The sequence below is a fragment of the Haliotis rufescens genome, unplaced genomic scaffold (assembly GCF_023055435.1).
Source record: "Haliotis rufescens isolate VD_foot unplaced genomic scaffold, xgHalRufe1.0.p SCAF_2, whole genome shotgun sequence".
NCBI classification, from domain to species: Eukaryota; Metazoa; Mollusca; class Gastropoda; order Lepetellida; family Haliotidae; genus Haliotis; species Haliotis rufescens.
This window is the reverse complement of record NW_025963890.1, coordinates 63,784,667-63,810,681: the sequence shown is the minus strand read 5'-3', so window position 1 is coordinate 63,810,681 and position 26,015 is coordinate 63,784,667. Positions and strand designations below refer to the sequence as shown.

Sequence of the window (26,015 nt, the reverse complement as noted above, 5' to 3'; positions counted from 1 at the left end):
TCATCTTCTATAATATTTTTACAAAAAGGACAAAATCTAAGGCTTCCAAGTACAGCCTCCCGCCTACCTATATTTTTCATAATTTGTTATTCTCCAATTCTTGATAATGTTAAAAATCTCCTTTGGTCTCTTTGGTGCATATCAAGCAAATATGGTTCAATTATGAAAGTAGACTTTATAGTGGAGTAAAAATCTAAATTTGAATGCTCATTTAACATTTAAGAGATTGAACACAACAGTTCTTAACTCTTTGCAGCGATGTATGTCATTGAGCAATACAAGAGATAAATAACAACTATCATCAACACGTCCTTTCCCGTAAATAGAGATAAGCGGCCAGAGATGAAGAGGTAGGCTCCTTTACAGGATTCGAACAGCATATTTGGACTGGTTGGCCATAGGTACCACATCATATCAACAGAATCAAGTCGCCTCCTTCTTTAATCTGTCCAGCTGTTAAAATGTAAGGGCTTTCCCCATGGAGAGAAACCAGTGTTTAAGTTCAACACTGTCGCTATGTTAACATGTGGGTGTGGTACTCCAGGAAGAAGCCTTCGGGGTATGATGAACAAACTATTATTATTACCCGACTTCTTTGAAGTCTATATTTCATTGTGTAAACAGAAGATACAGACTAAAACATGTATAAGTCTATGAATACATAATATTCTTGGATGAAAGGTGGAACGACATTATTCTACAGTAATGTGAGTATTTATTTAAATACCGTGGGTGCATGGCGGCACATGGAACGATACTCCAGTGGTTAGGACCATCACATATTTTAAGTAAAATAACGACAAAACAATGAGAAGTGTTTGTCAAGCTTTTATTGCCCCAGCATCAAAATGAATTGATTAATATAGGCATGTGCATATAATACACCTGAGGCTGTGAGGTGAGATGAAATGGCGTAAGTATGTGGCTGCTTGTAATAGTCCCGACTTATGCCGGTTTCATAGTGCTAGCACACTGAGATACCATGCCGCAGTTTAACATGGATTCCCCACTCAGACACATTTTTCTGACTCCGAGCCGACCAGTACTTTTATCCTTTAATGCCGAGCACCAGGCTGGGTAACACGAATACATCTGTTAACGTCTTTTGGTATCATGAGGGTCGAACCACCGACCTTCCGCTCTCCTGGCAGACGCTCTCTCCACTAGACCACGGAAGCGGTCCTCCACCCATTGATCCAATACTGATCCGATACTGTAGTATTCAATAAAATAGGCTTTCTTAGTATTTCTTTGGTCGCGCGAACTTCTACCTAATAGATCAATGACAAACTAGGACGGATGCAATGAGGCGAGGGTTTCCAAAACAGAGCAGAACATTTTTTTACAGATAATGACTGAAGACGAGATTCAAACGTTAAGCCATGCATGAACACATATACGAAGTGTTAAACAAACCAGTTTTCGATTATTATAAATGCCTGGTTAGAACACGCAATCAATACTAGCGCTGAGAGTTCTCCCCTGCGGTCCGGTGAAGGAGTTTGTGGGGCCTCGTACACCAACAGTTACAGAAATTGCTCTCAAATACAAAAGACACGAAATATAACTGTCCGCAAATTACAGTAACATATATTATCAGAGAACCCCCGCAGTGAAATGTACAGGTAATGACTACCATCCCACCGAGTCAATAGACTTGTCAGCTCTGTTATCTACATGCCATTTGATCTACAGGATACACCCATGCCGGTGACCCTGCCAACTCGATCTGGTAAAACACCCATAGGCTTTAAATTTGCTGAGATTTTATTCAAATCTATTAACAAATAACCGAATCAGCGTGAAAGATGCCCAATGCGCCATCCTGTGCGTGATGCTTATTTCAAAATTGATTTTATTTACATATCATCAAAACATCAAATGAACGTGGTCAAAGACAACAGCGTACGTTCTGTTATTGGTAGACCCATCTTAAAGGCTTGTAAATTACATGACATAGACTATATCGTAGGTGTGTTGGTATATGAGACACCTGTCGTTCTTAACTTTCCGATAATGTATCAGTCGTGTTTGAACGTGTTGTGAAATTGGCAAGAAAAACGGGTACAATGATTAATGTGCTTAAGTGAAATGAGTTACGCTCGGTGTGTTCCTATGAAAGTCACTGCGCGGGGATTGGCAGGTTTCGTGTACTTTATCTTAACATACGACAGCTGAAGTAAACATGATGAAAACGGTTACGTACTTCAAGCTGTATGTCACCTCTCTTACCCATGGTCATTTGTCAAGAATATTTAAACCAGTATAATTTTATTTAGAACAGTATGTCTTACAATTCAATACTTACAGATGAATGTACTGTGCGGGCGGTGGGGTAGCTTTGTATTTAAAGTGATCGTTCCTCGCGTCGAAATCCCGATTCGATTTCCAACATGATACAGTGTTTGAAGGCCATTCTTCGTGATAATGCGAACAAGCAGCGACATTTGACTATGGGCTCGTTCCATAAGGCGATCTTAGGAGATTTCACCCAATCAAAATATCTCGTAGAAGGAATGTTTGGGTGATAAAATATTTTTTCAGGCCTAGACACGCGATATGTATACATTGTATTTAAATTTTAACGCCATATACTACGGTTATAACGAACTTAAGAGGACCACTAATTTTAGTTCGTTATAAGCATTTCGATTTAAACTTACAGTAAATGACCGGAACCTACAAAAAAAAAGTGTTTGTTATATCCGTCAGTTCGTTGTAAGCGTGTCCGTTATAAACGTAGTTTACTGTATATACAAGTGATGTAGGACGTACGTACTACAACTGGAAACAATATATCCGTATGGATACGACACTGATAGTTAACGGTAGTAATAATTTCATTTAACAACGCCATATACAAATTCCAAATATGTTACCAAAGTCTGGTTAACAACCCAAAGAAATATATGGTTAACATGTCATACGTGGAATAAAACAGTGTATGTACGTTTTCAAATTTCACCGCCATGGCGAGTTTCTGTTGGATTTCGAAATATCCATAAATATTTTGGCGTCATGAACTCAATATTAAACTATATTTAAAGAAGCTGCTCATTTGTTTAAGGACCGCCTCTGTGGTGTAGTGGTAGAGCGTCCGCCCGGAGAGCGGGAGGTATGGGGTTCGATCCCAGGCCACGTTATACCAAAATACGTTAAAAGATGGTACTTGTTGTTACCCTGTCTGGCGCTCGGCATGAAGGGGCTAAAACAAGGAGTGGTCGGCTCGGAGTCAGTATACTGTGTCTGGGGTATTCATGTTAAACTGCGGCATGGTATCTCAGTGAGCTTGCACTATTAATCGGCATCAGTCCGGACTAGTACAAGCAGACACTAACACAACACGTACATGCACGTCGCAATTTAAGTGCAATAATGTTGGACGCGACGCTAAACCCAATTTCACCTCGCCATTTATTAAAAGGGTAGGCGAACGGGTGTACTTGATTCGTTTTCCACAAATTAGACCTCTCCGGCCACAAGTTGCATTATTTTAATTATCAGTTAAGTAAAAGTTTTACTGTAGCCTCCACCTTGTGTGCCCGCTCCCAGCAGTAGCTGCAGCGTACCTTTATAGAAGTCGTTACATTGAGTTTTACTGTCTACCTTTTTGAACTGTCCAAATGCCAGCGACCTCCTTACAGGAAGCACTGTGCCACGACTCCATTTGCTTAATCCTCATCACTAACCCCTTGTGCATACTTTGTTAAGGAAAGAAAGTAAGTTTGACAATGCTATAGTCTCTGTAAAAAAATTCCCATTTCAAATAATGATCCATTAAGCAATTCTTGCAATGTCCTAGAATATAACATTAACTGTATTTGGCGCGTTCAATTTAAACTACAGGTGCTTGGATGAACATTTTCCTTTAGAAAAGGTCTTTTTGATACAGTTTCTTAAATACCGCAATTATGCCTCGTGTGGTATAATATGCCATTGAAGGTTAGAGATGTATGAAAAATGTGAAAATTATAGGGACTCTGTCTTCAAAGGAGGAACAGTTGAGGTTTATAGATGCTGGTCTCTGAAGCATGTCATCCCTCTCTGACAGATTCTGACGCTGAAATCAACCACTGAAATGTACAAGACACAAAGTAATACATTTCATGACGGTATGCCTATTAACTATAACTAAACAATGTTACAGTGTCATATTGTATAGGTCTCATATACAGTAGAGCCGTGTGCTTGAAATACCCCAGTAAAGACCTTGGCCAATTTGTGTTCTTTCATATCTGACAAACAGTAACGAAAACACTCATGACAGACTGCATATTCATTCATCTTTCATGTCAAATTACACCCATTCTCACTGATTGTGAGTTGGAATAATCGTATTTATACTGACTGCCTAGATTTAGATGATGTTTGCCGGGCCATGGTCGTGATTATTTCAATTTATAATACAGACAGTACTTCAAGAAAGCAGCACGATGCATGAGCATAAAAGGAAATAAAAACGTAATGTTTCACACTTTTATTGTTGTTTTTAAAGAAGGAATTAATTAATAGGGACAATTTCATAATTCCCGACTGCAAATGAGTTGCTCGAAAGCTAAGATCTTTTGGGACTAACATTTATTCCACACGACATGCGGGAATAAAACATTGTTGTGTTTCAATAGACATTCAAATGTCGCGAAACCGATACGCATCGATGAATCGTTTACCACTTCTGGGACATCCATGAATCGCTAAGCCCTTCTTTGACCGCGGTGAATCGTTAACTGTTTCTGAGACATCGTTGAAGCGTTAGCCCCACTGGGACATCAATAATTTCTTTATCCCTTTTGGCAACCCCATTAATCGTTTACTCTTTCTGGCACCCCGATAAATCGTTTACCCCTTCGATATATCGTTTACTCTTTCTGCGACACCGATTAATCGTTTACTCTTTCAGGGACACCGATAAATCGTTTACTCTTTCTGCGACACCGATTCATCGTTTACTCTTTCTGGGACACCGATAAATCATTTAACTCTTCTGGCACCCGATGAATCATTTACCTCTTCTGGCACACCAATTAATCGTTTACAGCTTCTGGCACCCGGTGAATCGTTTACCTCTTCTGTCACACCAATGAATCGTTTACTCTTTCTGCGACACCGATTAATCGTTTACTCTTTCTGGGACACCGATAAATCGTTTACCTCTTCTGGCACCCCATGAATCGTTTACCTTTTCTGGCACCCGGTGAATCGTTTGCCTCTTCTGGCACCCGATGAATCGTTTACCTCTTCTTGCACCCCAATTAATCGTTTACTCTTTCTGCGACACCGATTAATCGTTTACTCTTTCTGGGACACCGATAAATCGTTTACCTCTTCTGGCACCCCAACTAATCGTTTACTTCTTCTAGCACCCGGTGAATCGTTTACTTCTTCTGGCTCCCGATGAATCGTTTACCTCTTCTAGCACCCGATGAATCGTTTACTCTTTCTTGGACACCGATAAATCGTTTACCTCTTCTGGCACCCCAATGAATCGTTTACGTCTTCTGGCACTCTGATGAATCGTTTACTCCTTATCGCACTCCGATGACTCGTTAAACACTTCTGTGACATCGCTATATTGTATCGCTACTCACTTTTGCGATACGGATACGCACGCGTATTATGATTTCCTTTCAGACCGTGTACTCAACGCGTTCCCAACTATCACGCTTCATCATGACAACCCGGACTTCTTGATGTCATCCGTAGGCTAAATACCAACTACTACCAAGCTATGGAGACCCCAATTAGTCACCTTTCGGAAGCCAAGGATACTTTGGACCAGTTCCGATCAAATTCTCGTCGATTTATTTCACTTAATATTGCTATCCAATCCCAATTATGTGTAGATATGTCTGTACAAGCTTGAATAATATACGTACATCACAATGTCATAAATTAGCAATATTCTTAAAAAAGCCACAAAACCTTTCCATAATCATTAGATATATGTGCTAAAAGCCGAGTCTATTGTACGTCACGTGAAATAATGTGTCCGTTGAAAGAGGAAAAGGATCATAAAGTATTTGATTATTGAACATTTTCAGAATAGTAAAAACATTTGTCTTCTCGAACGATCTATGGCCTGAGTTTTTAATTGTGTCTTTCTTTAACAATCCGATTTTAGTATTGTTTTCAAGCTGGTTTGTTATAAAAATCTGTTATACGTAATACTGTCCTCTGATTGGAGGCCTCACAATATTGCTGAAATATTGCCGAAGTGACTTTAACTAATTCACTCACTCGCTCGCTTACTCTCGGGTACGAAAACTATTCGGTGTGGTGTGCTATAAGCGTTTCTATGTGTAAAACGAGTGTTCATCGTCGCACTCACAGTCTGTTGCTGAGAGCGTTTTTGTTCAAGAATCGGTTGAAGGAAGTTATTCATATGAGTAAGTGCACACGCCATTGCAATTTCATTCATGATATTGTAAACCTTCAACTTCTATATGATAATGAGCCAAGTTTTGTAAGGGGAATCACAGCCGTTGAACACAATGTCTTATTGTTGATATCACAATTTAAAACTCTGCTTAACATGACACGGAGTACTTAATTACGAACAAACTTCGCTATATGACTGCGTATTGTGTTCAAACAAATAGAAACCTTTCAGCCGCAAGTTCGGCAGCTTCAATTTGCAATTCGCATGAAAAGTCACGAATGAGATAAAAAAAAAAGAGAGAAAACCATACTATCACATTCTTGCAACAGTTTCATAGGCTTATTCAGATTTGGGAAAATAATTTTTAAAAGTAAAATTGAAATCTATGAAAGATCATAAAATCTAAACAGAGTGGCGGAGATAATTTGTGCTACGCCACATGTCATCCTATTTTCTCCTGCGAAGCAGAACGCAAACGCTTTATCAATGCCGAAGAAACAGGGCCCCTATACTGTGGTCAGGACCGGGTCTGTTAAAATGCAATTTACCTGACCCCCCGCAGCGGAGATGAAAGGCTACAGGTAACAGACGGGGGATAGGATTTACTGACTTGCGTTGGATTGGTAACATTTTCTTCCCCAAGAATGCAGGACACTGATTTTAACAGTCGCATTAGACAAGATGTGACTAACATCTCCAAACTTACATAACCAAAAAATTATGAAACGATTTACTCTTTCACGTCTCGTCGTTCAGGTGCCATTCTATTGTTGAAGAGTATATCAAACTGCTGTAAACTGCTTTTGAAATATCCCCGACGTGTATATTACCTTGAGTCAATTAAGCTATGTTTTTTCTTTTAATATGCAGTTATACGATGCGTTTTTGAAACACAATGTGTTCGTTGTCGTCATCTGACACCCAAAGTATCTCCGCCAATATCTTACGTCTACAGCCAATGTCGGGGTGTTTTCTCCTGTGAAATATGGATTCGTTTTGGCACAGAGCCGTTTTAGCCATCAGCCTGTTTAGATTACACGTCGTTAAATATAAATCTAATTTTGGGTAAACGGGTACAATGTCTGAATAGATATATTGTTACTAAAGGTTTAATGTAAATAATAGCTAGCTTACAACTACTGCATTTGTCTAATTGGCGTATTATTAACTGGCATATTTCATATAGGGACAACAAATCTATCATATTTGAACATCCAATTAAAAGTCCATCCATCAGCATATGAACCTATCCAGACCAGGAGGTAAAATACCTGTTTCAAGGACTCCTGTTGTACTTGTCCACAGCATACAATTACTTCATCGATGTGTAACAGATTGTTGTCTATTCCAATGCACGTGTCAATATTGGAATCGGTCTTCACGGTGCCGATACATCTGATAATTGTGTAGAAGGTGCATGTGATTACATCATGCGATCACGTCATGAATCTTCAACGGTGCTGACAGCTGCACGTGGCACCTTTCCTGGGCGCTTTAAGTAAAGACAGCACGTGGTTCAACAGAATTGAAATCATGGAAAAAAATAATTGACTTTAATATGCGATATGCAGATGTATGCGATCTTTAAATTTGTCAACATGGACTTGTTGGAAGACATAGGTCAACATCGATTAAAAACAACACTCATTTGTGGAAAAAAATATGTTGCTGTAGAATGAAATAATTGAACTTACATCATGAGGCTACAATGAAGAACACTGTTTGTCGGTTTTCAAAAACCAATGAAGAAAACTGTTCGTCGGTTTTCAATAACCAAGAATTTGCTGGCGTCTAGGTTTGGAGTGAGTGAGTGAAACTGTGGCAATGAAGAATGTACCCTGCTGTTTGTACGAGTCCGGTGTTATAGTGCTAGCCCATTGCGGAATCAGTTTAACATTCATACTCAACTCAGACACAGTACTCTGACTCCGAGTCGATCAGGCAGGTTGACAACAAGTACCATCTTTTAACGTCTTTGGTATGTCGCGATCGAACCACCGACCTTCCGCTCTCCGGGCAGACGCTCTGTCACAAGACCACGGAGCCTGTCCCTCAATTACATCAATCGTGGTTTAAGTAAGGCCATAACAGTTTCGCATATACGTTGCATGTGGACATATTACTATACAGACGGAAACATGTCTGTCTTGATTCTCTTCATTTATTAATTAACAAGCCTTGATCATTAATAAAAATGTTTTTTATTACAAAAATATCAAATAATATTTAAAAGCGCTGTCATTTCATTTCCATATTCATATATTTAACATATGATTAACGATAATTCATACAACCCTTTCAGTATCTGAACACCATTGACATCGTCATTTATAAAAAGGATCGAGTCCGTCCCCATTTAACACTAATATACGAAAGATTAAATACATAGCACAGAGCCCGTTAGACACAGAGGCACTTTGTATGCCGTATCGTCTACTGGATTAATTTGATGCAAAATGCATAGATCAGACTGCATTTGACCAGCATTATCGACTGGTTCATATGATATTGCATCACAATTTGAGATAACACATCATTTGTTAAACAAATAAATTACAGGTGTCAAAGTTATTTGCAGAACGACCCCACCACGCTGTGCTGACACGTAGGTGTCAAATGATACAATTTCGGAATAAAGTGCAATTATCAATTTCAAATATGCTCTTCGTCAAACAAAGACCAGATGTTACAAAACAATGACAGCTTGTGAAACATTACATTCCAGCTTCGCAGATTTTCTATTTATGCTTGTTGTTATTATCGTTCTGATGTGAAATCAATTTAATGTTTAATGTCATGTCGATATACGTGGGAACATGAATGATGACATATTGTTCGTTTCCACATGGGTAGCCACGAAAGCTGATTATGAGCATCTGTTTTGAGTAATAAATCACACGTCATAAGGATAACAAGTTTATTCATTGATCGGATCATATTCCAAGAGCACATCAGCCCTGGAAGAAGTATAAACATGAAAGATGAGCTGTTGGCATCAAAACTTATCAAAAACGTTTCACATGTTCATATTATGGAAGGGGCGGTCGGGTAGCCTAGTGGTTAAAGCGTTCGCTCGTCACGCCGAAGACCCGGGTTCGATTCCCGACATGGGCACAATGTGTGAAGCCCATTTCTGGTGTCCCCCTCCGTGATATTGCTGGAATATTGCTAAAAGCGGCGTAAAACCATACTCACTCACTCACTCATATTATGGAAAGAGGCACTGGTGACCTAGTCGTTTAAGGAGCAGCAATTCATTGTGCACAGTCGGGTCTCTATTAAGCATAAGAGAAACCTATGGTCGTGAGTTTGAATCACATACAGTATTCGCCAAGATCATATGTTTAGGTTTTTCAGCACCATACCTGTGTTCGTGAACTTCACCAAAGTGATAAACGTCTCAGGCCGGCATCAATTCGGGTTTCCCTCCACATTAGGCAGACACGCCGTGATCTGAGCGACGTTAAATCAAACTCACCCAGTCACTAACACGTTATCGACGTCATTATGCATACTCTAAGTCATTAAATACATTTCAATGAGTAAACCTAATTTATTGATACAATTTTACTTTCACATTATGAGTGTTCACTGGAGACCTTTCAACGAGTCTGAGCCAAGCTGCACGAAAGAAGAACTGAGCGTTATTTTCGTGGTCATGGGACCGGTCTCTGGTCCAATGGAAAGAAATATCGAATAAACTTCACATTATTAAACTGTTCTCAAATACAGTCTTATCTCTTGCTGGGAAAGACTAGTGCAGACACTGCAGAAAAAATGACGTCGTTTTTTATAACATCAGTTTTTCGTTTTTAGTTTCAACAAAATCAGTAAACGCGTTATAGAGTCACTGGACTGTCTGCCGTCTGGTCAAGAGTTGATTGTTTACCGGCGCTGTCATGTGCCAAGAGTGTTGCTGTGCGGCGTAGGCAACAAACAAACACTTACTGTTGTATGCAAATCGTATGACATAGCACGTTGTCAGCCGCCGTTTGTCACTTCGTTGTCCTCTTCTCGCAAACTGTTTGAGGGAATATAACACAGTTCAAGTTTTAGTTGTTTTGAAGACAACTACAGATGTTCTTGAGAACCCACAAAAAGATGATGTGCAGCATGAAATAAGGACATGGACTTGGTCATTAAATGAATATGAAACATTTAGTCTTTTGTTTCAAACAGAAAAAAAGAACAATGTCACTCGAGAGCTAAACCATATTATGCTGAACTTATGTTGATATAGGCAACAAGCATGGGGTGAGAATTTAGGCAGAAATCATAAATTTTCGAATCAGGTATTACTCTTAATGAATAATGAATGCACTATTTCTATTCTTTACCACAAACTATGTTAGTTCTATCGAATGAATACAGAAAGTTAGATATTTATATACGTACCTGCGCAATACGTGAAATTAGCAATACGGGTTTGACGATACAAAATTCAAAGTGTGACCTGAATAGAATACTGCAAAAAGAATGTACTCATCATTAAAGGTATTTTCTTTTAACGTTTCGTTTGTGGTTTAAATTATAATATTCTTTCTCTAAAGCGTCAAATGGGGTTCAGTGTTGCGTCAAAGATTATTGCACTTGTATAGCGACGTACCTGGTGAGTGAGTGTGTTTGTGTGTGTGTGTGTGTGTGTGTGTGTGTGTGTGTGTGTGTGTGTGTGTGTGTGTGTGTGTGTGTGTGTGTGTGTGTGTGCTTGTACTAGTCCGTACTAATGCCGAATGTCGATTTCATAATGATAGTCGATTAAGATACCATGCCAGAGTTTAACATGAATACTCCCACTCAGACATAACATACTGACTCCGAGCCGACCAGACCTTGTTTTAGCCCCTTAATGCCGGGCGCCAGGCAGGGTAACAAGTACCGCCTTTTAAAGTCCTTTGTTATTACGCGACCGGGGATCGAATCCCGGACCTTCCGCTCTCTGGCCGGACGCTCTACCACTGGAATACGGTGGCGGACCGCACTACATATGAACACAACGTTTAAAATGATAATAACCAACGTTTTTGACAAAACATATTTATTATGACTTGTGTCATATCAAATTATGAATGTGATCTGGACACTAAGCCGATGCATGGGGTATTTCCCACTAAAAGCACTTCCGAAACTCCCAATTACGTATGTATCATTTCCCTTCATACTTCAGTGTGTCCGGCTCAGTCAAGAGGTGTCGCGTCTGTGAAAGTCCATGTCAAACAAGGATTATAGCGACCTACTCCTCCCACTTGTATCCCCCAAACCCCCACTTAAACCAGCGTCTCAGACCAATCTCAATGTCTTTACTCATCTTGTCTAAACATCGCGGAAAAGTTGATCAACAAAGATAAGTAGTAGACGCGTATCTGCTAACAGTTGCTAGGGGGAATAGTTACCTCCTTATACACTGCGAGGAGCTATGTGGACGTTAGACCTGCATAGCGTAGTATATTACAGCATGTTATATAGTGGAAATAAACGTTAATTTGAAACTATAATGACTACACAGGAAAAACGTCATGTACATTGAAACGTCTTAAATGTCAGGATTATAATGTGTGGTTTTATGCCCTATGGGCGAGTTCGAGAAAAGGAACATACCTGAGTCAAATAGATTTGAATGAAGCTTATTTTCCGATTTTAACAAATGCTCCTTTTAATTTTTAAACACATAAACAATAAAACACACGTTGTAACTTGCCTAGCCTGAGAATGAATTCCCGACTTTTTTACGCTATTGATCAATCGGGTAACATAAATATTTATGTATGTAAACAGTTTGACGCATATTGTTACCATATGGCAGTTCTGAATGATTGCGTGAGTTATTTCTGTGTAGCATTATAACTGCCGGGCGAAAGAAACTAATATACTTGAAAATTGGATTTGACCCAAAACTTACAAACGTTATCAAAACGTCACTGGGATGAAAACACTCGCCGAAACACTACAAACTTTAGGTCCAAAACACAGCTATAGTACCCGTATCAAATACATCACAATCGAATAACAATTTCTTGTAAAGACAAATACAAGCTCTCCTTGTACGCCATCCTATCCATATACTTACTGAAACGCCCACCTTAAACTAAGACATACCACATAGGAATAAAAACCATAAATCTTTTCAAGCCAATGTAAAATGAGTAGAAACTCCAGTCTGTCGCAGGGGTGACTTCCTGCGACATATATCAAGTAAACACCCCATCAACTTTCTAAAGCTATCTCACAATAGGAGGTGGGGGTATAAACGTGTTGAAACAAATTGCAACGTGGTGTAAACGTTTGGTGTGGATTTCATTACCCCTTCTCACGGCCACTGGTCACTTGAGACATTTTCTATTGCCTGGAAAATCCACGGACACCGGTCACATGATACAAGGTATCGGGTATGTGTGCAGTTGGGTCCAGACCTATGGCGTCTCCTGACAAACAGTGGTCATTCCGGGTAGACGGGGTGGCAAGTTTCCTGTTGACGCGTACATAACACAGGCGAGCCTAAGTTAAGATTTCTGTAACAGACCGTGATGTCAGACAAGGTGATGGTTTGTCTCAATTCGTATTCATAACAACAGACAACCTTTTTTCATTTGAGTGTTAGGGGATTTCTTTCGATTCTAATTTTCACTGAATGTGAATGCTTTAGACATTTCATTATATAGAACGGTTATTAGTAAATTATATAAATAGTGACAAGGCACTATTGCTCATCCAGTAATTTTCCCACGTCGTGCAGTGCACTTCATGCCTGCAGTGAGTTGAAAGTTATTAGCAAGGATATATCTAGCCATGTGATTGTTTGAATCGTGTTTTGATCATTACATTTTTCATTTGGCTTCGGAAGGATGGTTTATTTGTAGTGAAAGTACAACATACCACTATTGTTATATTAAGTTTTAGGTTATATTTCTATTTCAAATGTATATATGATCAACAACCAATGTAACTTAAGTCATATGTCTTAACTTGATTCAAGTTTCGAGGCCTTCTGGTTTCCAAGTAAATAGATCATGCCTGTTTCTGTTTGAAACAAAAAAGCCCAAATGTTTCATTTTCATCTAATAATCAAATACCGCTCTGTGTGGGTTCTAAAGAAAATGTATAATTGTCTTCAAAATGGTGAATAAATTGAAAAAAATACTATGGTGAATATCTGAAATGTGTTATGATTATCCTGTTTGTTTCAGGTTCATTGAACAAAAAGTGTCAGAGAAGAGGACAAAGGAGTGACAAACGGCGGATGACAACGCGCCATGCCATAAGTTCACTTGGACTTTAAGTTCAACAAAAAAAGAAAGAAATGGCTTAGGCAAATAAAAAAAAAAAAATATCCATATATACTGTATGTAGCTCTTCAGAAGAAATATGTACATGTAAATATTAGTATTGTGTATGGTCTTGGTCTGGTGCGGCATGTAGTGTAGTGTTCTATAGTATAGCGTAGTGTAGTGTTCTATAGTATAGCGTAGTGTAGTGTTCTGTAGTATAGCGTAGTGTAGTGTTGTATAGTATGGTGTAGTGTAGTGTTCTATAGAATAGGGTAGTGTTCTATAGTATGGTGTAGTGTAGTGTTCTATAGTATGGTGTAGTGTAGTGTTCTATAGTATGGTGTAGTGTAGAGTTCTATAGTATAGTGTAGTGTAGTGTTCTATAGTATGGTGTAGTGTAGTGTTCTATATTATAGTGTAGTGTTGTGTAGTGTAGTGTTCTATAGTATAGTGTAGTGTATCTTCTATAGTATAGTGTAGTGTTCTATAGTATAGTGTAGTGTAGTGTAGTAGTGTGGTAGTATAATCATTCTTTATTGCATAACCTTATGTGTTGGTCTTTCTATTTCTATTATTAATGTTCACTTCCTTTGATTAATTACTTAATTACCTTAAAAATAGTAATATTCTCATACGTTACAAGAAGTATTCAGAACATTTTCAAAGGAAACTTTACATATTTGTCACGTCTAAAATCATTCGACGTATGAATTGTAACGTATAGAAACACTATAAAAAAATTTAGCTCAAAGGAATAAATATCTGAAGTATATGTGTTATGCTCAAGAGGAAATTTGTAACATTCAAGTTGCATAAGAATGTATGCCTTTTACGCTGGAACCATTACCAACTATGTCTTTGCTTGGAAAGGGTATCCTTGTATAGGTATGTGTTAAAATGTCACACTTTATGTGTACTAATGTCAGTTCGTTATGCACTATGTCGGGTTTAAGACCCAAATTAGAACAAGACTAATGTTTTTAGCTGTCATATTGTGAAACAGCGTATAATAACACACAGAGAGATTATTGTAATTGATACCCTAATCATATATCGAACTATAGAAGTAAGGAAAACGAAGAAAAGCATTACAACTTGAAGCTTTATTGCTTTCGTCGTCATAACATATATTATGTACAATAAATAATAAGGTCAATTACATGAACATAAAAGATGGCTGCACAATCTTGCGTCTTTTGCACATATCACAAAATGCTATGATATTACATTAATGTTTGAGAAACAATACCAATGAAGATATCATTTCAAAACGTCAATAATAATTGACAATATAATACATGAGACATAAAAAATTCACGTTGAGCAAATCATGTACATTCCACGACGATGACCGTGAATCAAATGTCAACAAGACTATTAACTAATATTGGAAACCTTCATTGAGCTGAAGTTGCCATCAACACGATGGAACTGTCAAAGGTTAACGTCATATCATAGGACCACCTGATATTAATTCACCTTTCGAGTGTGTTAATTCAAATAGTATTATGTCGTTCATTACTTGAAAAGGAGACCTTAAGATGATTTATTGTCACGGCTCTAATTGGCCTCATGTCAACAGCAATGACATTGACATTGACTGTGTATGACCAATAGAAATTTGAATAAAGTTGATATTCGTATTATGAATACAATCAGATAAATTCAATTTCGATAAATTATTAATTAACACGAACTTAGAGATCGCTGATTAACGTGTTCCTTCCTGGTCTATTACTGTATAGGGATTACCAACATTCTTTGTGTGTATCTGACTCGTAATATATGCGCAATGATTGCAATCTCAATTATGACTGATGTGATTAAGTACATATTGCCATAGCCGCGCTCTGTGTTTGTGTGTGTGTGTGTGTGTGTGTGTGTGTGTGTGTGTGTGTGTGTGTGTGTGTGTGTGTGTGTGTGTGTGGTGTGTGCGCGCGTGTGCGTATTGGTTTTAAGGTGTGTGTGTCTTTTTTTAGAAAACAACTAAAACAGTTGATGCACACAGATAAATCATATACACTGGGTTGAGTAGGTCACAGAATGCATTTTACAATAATTCGTCGGAATGTGCCATTACAATAGAAAACTACAAATATATTGGTAAATATCTTTAAAACCATTCAGATATAAAGATGACTTATCAAATGATCTTTTCAAGATGAATCTTCAGCTGTGCAGCCAATAATGACTGAGTGGAAATGAGACAAGTTCAACACAATTCTGAGACAGTCTAGTCGCTGAGACATCCCGTTGTCTTCTCTGCACTATGCGTTGTGGGGTTCGTACAGCACGGGTACATTGCGTAGTGAAATGCCTTGTTTGAAGAAGCGAGTCCGTTGTAACCATAGGTGGACCCTAGTCCTAACGGTAGAACTGGAGGATAGGGCATTGCAAGGGCCAGACTCCGACCTCCGCTGCCGTAGGTATATCTGATAGAGTTCAGGTGAGCTGTGGGAGGGGATGTGATTGGGGAGAACGCTGACTTTAGGGATGGGGATGTGAGTGAGGAGCTGAGATAGGACTGAGGAAACAAGCTCGGTGTTGGTGTCGTCTGGCTGAGAGCGGAAGTCGTCTGCTCGCCATGATTATTGAGTACTTGCTCAATAGCCTGAACCATGTCGTTTCCACACCCTTGAAGGATCAGCTGGAGAACCCCTCTCTTCATATGGGGGAAAATGCGGCACATCATATCAATAGGGGGACGTTTTCCGGCACCAGCACGTGCAAGAAAACTAAGTTCGTCTGCCGTGGGTTTCGGGAGGTAGTCAGAGCGCACGTGGTCAATGGTAGTGTTTGCTGGTTCTGGAGACATTTTTGGCGAGATGCTGCGAGTTGGAGAGGGGCTGCGGCCAGCGAGTTTTGGTCTGTCTGCCATGTCAGGTGACACTGGTCTGGAGTCGGGGTTCGGCGAGGATGCTGCACTGCCGGAGTCGGTTGCCACAGGGTCGAGCCGTTGACGTTTCGCAACTGCAAAAGAAAATCAACACGTTAGGAATCTAGTAACATGTATTATGTCAGAACGTGAATCCACATTTTATGGGCTTAGGCATTGAAAGAAATCCTAATTTTCTATGTTTACGTATATTATTGTATGTCCTACGTTGCATTTATTCATTGAATTTTATCCATTCGTCACATTATTTATAACAGTCTGATATTTGCATCCGATAATATGAATATGTACCAGGGACACCCGTAATGTATCCGAGTCGCTTAACTGTTACACAAAGCCGGTCTCGAACAGGACCTTTCATAAGCTTCAAGTAGCACTGTAATGTAGTTCGTTTTTTCTTGAAACTTCATCAAATTCAACTCTTTAAAATTGTGTGACCCTTTGCGTAAGGGTAAACGAATATAAGGCGTCAGCTGGCCCCATAGGCACTTCTCCCATTAGAAGTGTCTTTTGATTATTACACCAACATGATATACTTGCTAAATTATTGTGCGTGCAGAATAGAGCTATTCTATTAGTCGACCTTTCAGAGAGCGGTGAAAGAGGCGTAATTTTTACATATACCTTGTATGAGTCGTTATCACGCTTCGACGAATATCTTAAGACGATATTTGAAAGGCACAATCTTTGGGAACGTCTGTTGGCTTTATGTTTATTCTATAAATCAAACACATTAGTGAATAATTACACTAACCGCACATTCTGAAGCAGAATCTTTCTGGTACCCTGTGGACTTAATGTGCTTACCTAACTTTTGTTAAAAATCAATTGCTAAGAGATATAAAATCCAGAATATGAAACATTAATATCAGGGGCGGCCAATATCGCCTTGCCTGACTCCAAGCAGACGGATAGTTGAAAATTTTATGGTATAAATGTCCCATTTAAATTTTCGGAAAGACTGACAAACTGTTTTCTTAAATGCCATACAGGGTATGTCTTTACCCCCCGTGGATGTTCATAAGCCCTGAGCACATTCTCTGTTACCCCCGGGGCTTTTACGTCGGGTCATCCGGCATCTTTTAAGCTGGATACCCTCAGCAGACTCGAGAACATTAATTGCTAAATGTTCCGATGTTCATTTCAAACAAGCAGTGTTCATGCGCCGAGAGATAATTTACACCCTGGGACTTAGAGCTCGATAAAACCCTTCCATTGAAGTTTGTTCACAGTTTGAAGTAAGACATAACACAGGTTACACTATAGATAATGACGTCCTCACAGTCAGTGAATCTCTCTGAATGGTTGTAGCAGGACCATTTTAACATTGTAACAGGCTGCAATAAAATTCACCACCGTCACATTCCCGAGGTGGTTACTCCTAACGATTCATGAATCGATCATTTAAATGTTAATGTTTTAAAATCCTAAAACAGAAAAGGGGTAGCTGAAAAGAACGGTCTACCCCCTGGAATGGTGCTTTGTGCTCCTATTTAGAAGCGGGGACGAGTTTTGGTAACATTTGAATCAGAAAAAGATTGACCAATAAAACGTTTCTGGTCGGTGGTTACTTCAGATACGGCCTCTATTACGGATTAATCTCACTGTGAGATGTACCACATCTGAGACTTAAATATCTTCAATTCAGCGTAAAAATGAGACATCAAAAACACTTTTGTACCTACTGCGACGGTCTACTTAATCGTAGATAAGAAGGTATTTTCATACCATATGGCACTATAGAATGTATATATTATTTGCAGCTATACCGGAGGCAATAATAGGGAAACGTTTTGGACACACACAGCTTGTAGCGTTTTGGTGCTTGGCGCCTTTCATCTAAAGATACAACCTAAAAAGAGTCTTCCTGCTAGTAGAAAAGACGCTAACCCTCAAATGCAAATAAAGCATAATTTGACATTTGATATAGTTTGTACAATTTGATACCGCTAATGTCATAGGTATTTTTCAAGCGTAATTTGTAATCATCCTGCTTGAGTATCGTATTGACATCCGTCAGGCAACACTTGCATACTCAAGTAAAAGATAACAACAAAAGATCCTTCTCCAGTTCACTAACATGTCCATGTACTTGACTGATGAGCGCCATATCCTCAACCTAGGTTATAATAGGTTACAAGAACCTAAATCTGTTTTGGGACAATTGTGGTGTGTTTCCATGTCTCTTCCATTTGTTTTAACCTCATCATATCGACAGATATGTTATTATCCTTGAGGACTTGGCCTCTTTATGATTGTACATACTAGTCAATGAATTAAATATAACTAGAAAATGGATTTTATATACTTGGAACTAATTTTCATATACTGGTAAATGCATCGATATTCAGCGATGGGAGATCATAAATGAGCATTAAACAACGATAAATGAGCAATGACCAAAGGCGTATGTTTATAAAAGCTCCCTTAACCTGTAAATGCACACCATTCATTGATTCCTAGTTGAGAGAATGGTCTGTAATACAGGATAAGGAATTACCCTTCTTATTGTACATAGTGAGTATATCGAATGACGTTTGCATTTGTATTTGTCAAAATGATGAACCAACTATTGAAATGCATACTGTGTTTTGACAAGATTCAGTGATGTAGTTGTCAGCCAATATGTGTTCTGTCAGGGCCTTGAAATGATTCATAAACACTTGCGCAGAAAAAGATCGAATTTGTGGCACACCTTTAACCCCATTAACACCTTGAAACTTCATATCTGATTTGAGAACAAAGACTTTCAGAAATACACATTTAAGCTTTTATGATTGGTTGAAACTCGAGCATTTGTCTTTCATTGAATGTTCCATATTTGACACAGATACACAGGTAAATACTTTTCTGACATGGTTTGTGAGACCAGCCTGTTCATTCGGGTGTAAAAGTGACATATTAATTTTCCTCACTGGTGCTGTCACGTCAAGTATAGAGGCTTATTTGCCATCTTCCCAAGTTTCATTCGAAACCTGCGCGACTGTAAAAGGATATAATCAATCATTTCAGGTTGGGGTGGTCGTTGATTGGTGCATATTGCCAAAATAAAGACAGATCCGTGACACTTAAACCAGTTTGGATGGTTACCGTGATTTGTAACATGTTTTTTGTTGTCTGGACTGATATTAAGTTTCACATGTCCTTCATTCCTCTGGCCACAAGTGTCGCTCGCTCCTTTGTTTAAAATGCAGTTAAATATCTGTAAATCGTCTTTCATACGAGTAATTTAAAGGTAAGGCCGTTGACAAGGGTAAAGATTGCCCCTGAAAGAGTGCAAGGCTGAGAGAGTGACCCTGCCTACCCCCGTGCTGCTTGATGAATACCTTTTGCCATGTCAACACTATAGTTGAAGTGAAATAAACCCTACAAAGTTAGAGTAAGCCAAACAAAAGGGTTGAGAAGACAGAACAAATGGCTATGATGGAGAGAACAAATGTCTATGATAGAGAAAACATTAAACGTGGCATGAAGAACTTTGTCAACAACATCAAGGGGGTGGCTGTCTCCAGGACTCTTGATTTTTAGGCACCTTCATTACAGACCTTCAGGGACAAAGGACTCTCGTTGTGGCCTTTTCAATCCTCGAAACGACAAGTGACGCGAAAAATCTACTTTGTCATTTACTGATGTTAATTTAAAGATAAATTGGTCATTGGTTTGGTGATACCACCTGTGAGATGTTTCAGCGTATTTGAACCAGTTAGTTTGGAAATGTATGAAATTATCTGATTAACAATTCCAATATTTATCGTTAAAGTATTATAGTTACATTATAATTGTCATATTTCCATCACCTGATACCGGCAGAACATATCTTACACTACATTGATGTGCTATTTGTTTTGTACAATACATGATATAACCATTGAATGCCACTGTTGCAAGACGATCGGTATACGTTAATGATGACGCAATAAAATGCAATTCAGAATGTTTTGCTTGATGGACTGCATGATTAATGTTCATAAAATCCCGTGTACGCATCACATATAAATGATTCCGTGAAACTATTTGTTACATCCATACTGGTGTAAATACTTAAAAGCTGGCGTCACATATGTTACACGTTGATGAATCAGACTCCTACATGTTTTGACTCATCAAAGCATTTTGCTGAAAAAACAACACTGTCATGAGGACACTTAAAGGCACCTATGTAAGACACTCTAACACCAAAGCCTTTCGTGAAATGAGACTATTTGTTGAGGATGAAAAGGATCGATGTACGGTGACGAAAATGTTATCTTTACATACAAAGTTAATGGCCATTGTCCTGTCATGTGGTCACCACAGTCCATATTCTATGTCAGCTATTGTCACAAATCATCATTCCCCACATAATCCGTGCGCACTTACCACATTAACAGCAGACAAATCGGTACAACTAGAATTCTTAAGATACTTGAAATCGCAAGAGGCTTACAAAATATCTACTATTGCCTTAGCCTTTAAGGGTTGACCGTACTTCAGAGGAGCACCACGCTGTACAACACTACATATCCTTGTCAACCCGTAATACGATTTATATCCAAGTTGTAAATTCTAAACCTGTTTAAACTTCCCCATGTTCCTGTACGTCTGGTTTCGGCTATTGCCATATCTACCCAACCGAAAGGAGAATAATCTAAACGACTTGAAAACAGCTCATCCCTCACTTTTTCAAGCACAAATTTTCTTTTTGTCACGTATGAACGACATCATAGCACGCAAGGGGCCTATCTACCACTATACAATATATCTTATTTCCTAACAACCAGCAGCTCTTTTGTTCCAAGTATGTATCGGGATTTCAGATGTCAATCCAAGCTATGCAACACACTCAAAAGCCGTTGAAACTAAAGACTATTAGACAACTACTTCGATTTCAAAGGTAATGGAAGAGGTGGAAACAAATTAGCTCCAATTACGGGTATATCGTCAACATATTACTATGTCTCCTTGTCACATACTACTGTCATTTCTTTAATCATGCCGCGGTCGTCAAAAGCAGGCATACACATTAAAAAAGACTCGACGCTCTGAATTTGTCCATTGACTTCTTTATATCACCTTTATGTCTATTTCATGTACTTGGGGACGTATTTTCAGTACATCATCCGTCAGCCAAGGCTCCCTAAGTGATCCTCCCATGCACCCAATGAATGGACAAATTGTATGGTGCGTCCATCTTGTAGATGGTCATTCGAGCGGTCAAGCAATCAAAGTGGTATGTGGTCAGTACCGTGAGTGCTTTCATGAACTCCCGACTGGGATAAAGTTGTACTGCTGAGGAATATGTGTGCTCGAATCAGTATGATCACGGTCACTCGGTACATGGGCCTATTACATTATGCGAAATGTTCGCCAAAATTGGTTGAAGTGGTTTTGAGTAACTTTTATGTATTGCTCTATTGCAAAAGCTTTCATCTTCAGGCGATTGTAGCGAGAGTGATAACTATTACGCTCAATATGAGATTTGTGAAGTTAAAAGGTCTTAAACTATTAAAATCCTATTTTTTTTGTATTTTAAATTGCATTACTGATAATCATATCTGTACAACCGTGACAAATAATATCCTTGAAGCCTCAACACAGACTCACAATAAAGACGTTTGATGTCTTTGTTCTTTTGTAATCATTACAGCTCTTTTTGGTGGAACACTATAAGGATGTATTTGTAATAGTCGAAACTAAACATGTACCACGGTAGCAGAATTTCTGTTTGCAGGAACAGCTATTCATGTGGCATTAAAACTGAAGTAAATTATGTGCTTAACAATATATAATTTTTATGTCCATATTCAAAGAAATGAACATTTTATTATTATTGTGTTAGTTTGTTCTTTGATTGCCATTTTTTGTTAAACATTTTTGTTAGTCGAAAAGAATGTTATTATTTAACAACTGGTTCAAATGGTTCACAAGTGTCTTTAATATTTTTCTTTAAAGTTGAAATTTGAACAAGAAAAAAAACTTATCATAAGTGGCATATTTCTTTACTATTACCAGAAAGCCCCAATAAGTCCAAATCATATTTCAACATGGACGGATGACAAATATTTTAAATACAGTGACAACAGCTAAAATCTTTTTTTTTTAATTTTATGAAATCGGTTTGTAACGTGCCAGTGCCTCTGAGATTGAATCAGATAGAAGGTCGCACCGACGTCATCACTACAAAGGATGGAATGTTATCCTTGATGAGATTCGACCTTTGAGTCACGCAAAGTCTCACGAGCATAGTAAAACGAGATTCGTCTCTTGATTAACAGTTTCACTTTTGCACCTTCCTTACCTGTATTCGGGAATTGATAAAGGTAGGGCTTATTTTATTTTATGTGATATAATTTAATACATTGAAACTATTAGAAGAGGGAAAACAACATGTTTTAATGCAACTTTATCTACTTATATGTATGCATGCGTTGGCATAGCAATACTAGTTTTGTGCAATTCCCGTAGTGACTATCTAGACTATAGATTTATTAGTTAATATCATTGAATAATAGAATTATTAAATCGTGGTAAAAAAAAAGATTAAAAATTGTAAGATATTACGAACTAAAAGGTGATATACATTATGTATATGAAGAAATGTATCTCGGATTTCAATGGTTTAGATATAGATTTCATAAATGTAAATACTTTACGCAATTACCTTGGCTAAGTAATCACCCAGTTTATATGGTAACATTTCAAATGAAAACTCTCTTTGTTATTATATAGACATAATCATTGTGTCAAATCATCTTCCGAAGATTGTTTATAATGGGTATAATACATGTGAGTTTTGATGTTATGTGTTTGAATTATGAACTTATATTACTTGAGAAAATAGGCAGAAAGGACAGAAAGGTGGAGGGCGATTGATAAGGAAATTTGAAAAGGAATCATATATATGACCTTACAGGCAGTGTAGAACTCGTTATTTTTCAGACGGTGGCTACTACAATAGATTCGCTATGCCGAAATTTACAAGGTTTAGGATTATATCAAACAATACAATAACTGCTAAGATGTAATTTTGAATGGCCGGGATAGTGCGATGTGATTATAGAATCCTAAATACAAACTATACACAGAACATGTTCTTTTCAGACTTACCATCCACATCCTTTTTATGCTTCTTCTTATTTATTTAATCTGCTATGTAATCGTTGCGTGTATAGTGCAAGTAAACATGACGTACCTGGAGTGTGATTGGAGTCGTCAACTGGCAGAGGGGGTGATGACGTTTCTAAAGAGTTGCTTCTAGAGGTCGGGGAGGAACCACCGGTTGTGTTAGGATACGATGGTGCATCGGAGTCAAAGATGTGCACATTTTCACGATTAATAGACAACAGACCACCAGGGCCGTACAGGAGTCCAAGCTCACGGGCCTCATTCTCCTCTTGGGCTTGCTGCCTTCTTAGGGCCACCTGAGCAGCCATCACTCTCTGTCTTTCGGCAATAAGTGTACATTTGGCACAAACACAATCTCTCCAACGACAGTATCTTTTATGTCCTTTAAGAGCCGAAACGACTCCATGATTCCGACAGCGAGCACATTTAGGTGTCCTTGGATACCTGTCCGATGCACGGATAAAGAGTGGGGCGTGAGGGTGGGATGAACTGCCAGTCGCACCCTCGGGATGACTTCTTTCTTCATCAGCTGATGAACTCATGGTTTATGGGTCTAGGTTCTATCTGTCCAAGACGTTCCTTTCCCTGCAGGTAATAGACTGTATCTAGAAAGCTAGGAGTTCTACCCTGCTATTTGAAGTAATACAAAACACACATAACACTATCGTCCGGAAGAAGTCGGAGCTTTTATTGCCTGTCAGCACGTTCACGATCACTGACTGGTTTATCGAGTGATCAAGCCACGCCTCCTTTCATCCCCCGGGTTGTTATCGGTGTAATTACCTGACTCGTAACACTAAATAGGCTATGGGCGGTGGTGATTGGCTGATAGCGAAGGAGTGACATTGTGATTGACAAGCTCTCGGAGTCCACGTTAAACAGGTAACCGATCAGAGGATCACTTTTCGACACCTGCTCACAAAGTGGGAAGAGTCAACTACAGGAGAACCGCCTCGAGAAGACGCATCAGCCTGTGTTGACTGAAAAACATCGTAGGATGGGTTGATGGTAAATCCTCACCCAACCCGAACCACTAAACAAGAAGCATTTGAATCAGTTTACAAATAGGGAAATGGTTTAATTCGCGCAACGCCTGGCTAATCAGGAACACACTTTACACAGATTGCAGTTTGTGCAAATCTCGATGTTTCTTGGTTTATCAACGTTTCCTGGGTAACACGGGTGACTTTCAAACTTTCCTCATTTTGTGACGATGCTCAGCATGATATGATAACCAAACATACCATTCACGCCTGTTCGTTTTCTTTGTACGATCTCATTGTCCGGCGAACCCTGCAGGGCTATTTGTCTTCAATGTCTCCCTCACTGACAGCCCCTCGAAAATAGGCTTGAGAAAAGCAAATCGCCATACCCGAAACAAATACCCTCTCTAAGTTCATACCCGAACAAAAAACAATGTTGGAATACCTCGATTCATTTTAATCGGAAAACAAGAATGTTTACTGATCATTTAAAGTGTTATTGAATCTCATTTCCGACAAGAAACAAAGTACCCCTTTTCCTGTTTATTTTGTATATTGAAATCCGGATGCACCCATGGGAAAAAGCGTGTTGCAAATTGGGAGATGACACACAACTGATTAAATATAAAATGGGTGTAAATTGCTATTTTATGTGCGCATGACTTCTCGATACTGTGTTGTATGTTTTTAAAATGTTTTGGTAGTTTGGTGTTGTTGTTTTATGCTGATGTAATAGATAAAAGCTGAGGAACATTTGACATCGTGTATTTCAATGGGTCATTCAACGTCTTTAAACCGAATGATGAATAGCAAGTAGAATAATAAACATATACATACTCCGCGAATTTGTTTTTGATAATACCGTATCTCATAACAAAAGGTTTGAAACTAAAACATGATAATTTCGTAGAAATATATACAAAATTATTATTCTTGATAAAAACATTAATGCTTTTCGCAAATATTCCGATGATTTACACAATCAATAATGCACTTTACCAAACAACACAAACCTACAATACACGAACGACTTTAAGCAGATTTCATATGCCAAGTTAAAAAATGACTATGACAGGTAAGATACAATTTCCATTTTGAATTGAAAATATGACACTCTATTACATAAGGAAGTGTATCGCGAGCAACGTAATAACTGTGAATTTCAATGGCAACACTTGTAGGAAAATGTTATGTGATTTGGTTCCTTCTCTTTGCATTCTTCATTTATCAAGTTCGACGATAGTCAACCTTTGTATACTAATGTTAAAAAATATGGCTACTTGCCAAAAGTTATTATTTCCCATGCATAATTATACGTTTAGAAAATTGTCCGGTATTTTGATCGAAGATAAGGCCATTCTCTAAAAATAGATAAATTCAATAAAGGTCTA

At 38.5% G+C, this 26,015-nt stretch overlaps 1 protein-coding gene across 1 annotated transcript; it reads right to left on the bottom strand.

The window, feature by feature from the left end:
* Nucleotides 1-14,729: 14,729 nt before the first annotated feature.
* LOC124142999 (doublesex- and mab-3-related transcription factor A2-like) lies at nt 14,730-24,329 on the bottom strand. Its single transcript, XM_046511778.2, has 2 exons — nt 23,709-24,329; nt 14,730-16,611 (listed from the first exon to the last, which is right to left on the bottom strand). The coding sequence occupies exons 1-2, from the start codon at nt 24,181-24,183 to the stop codon at nt 15,875-15,877; spliced, it is 1,212 nt and encodes a 403-aa protein (XP_046367734.1). The 5' UTR covers nt 24,184-24,329; the 3' UTR covers nt 14,730-15,874.
* Between the last annotated feature and the right edge of the window lie 1,686 nt (nt 24,330-26,015).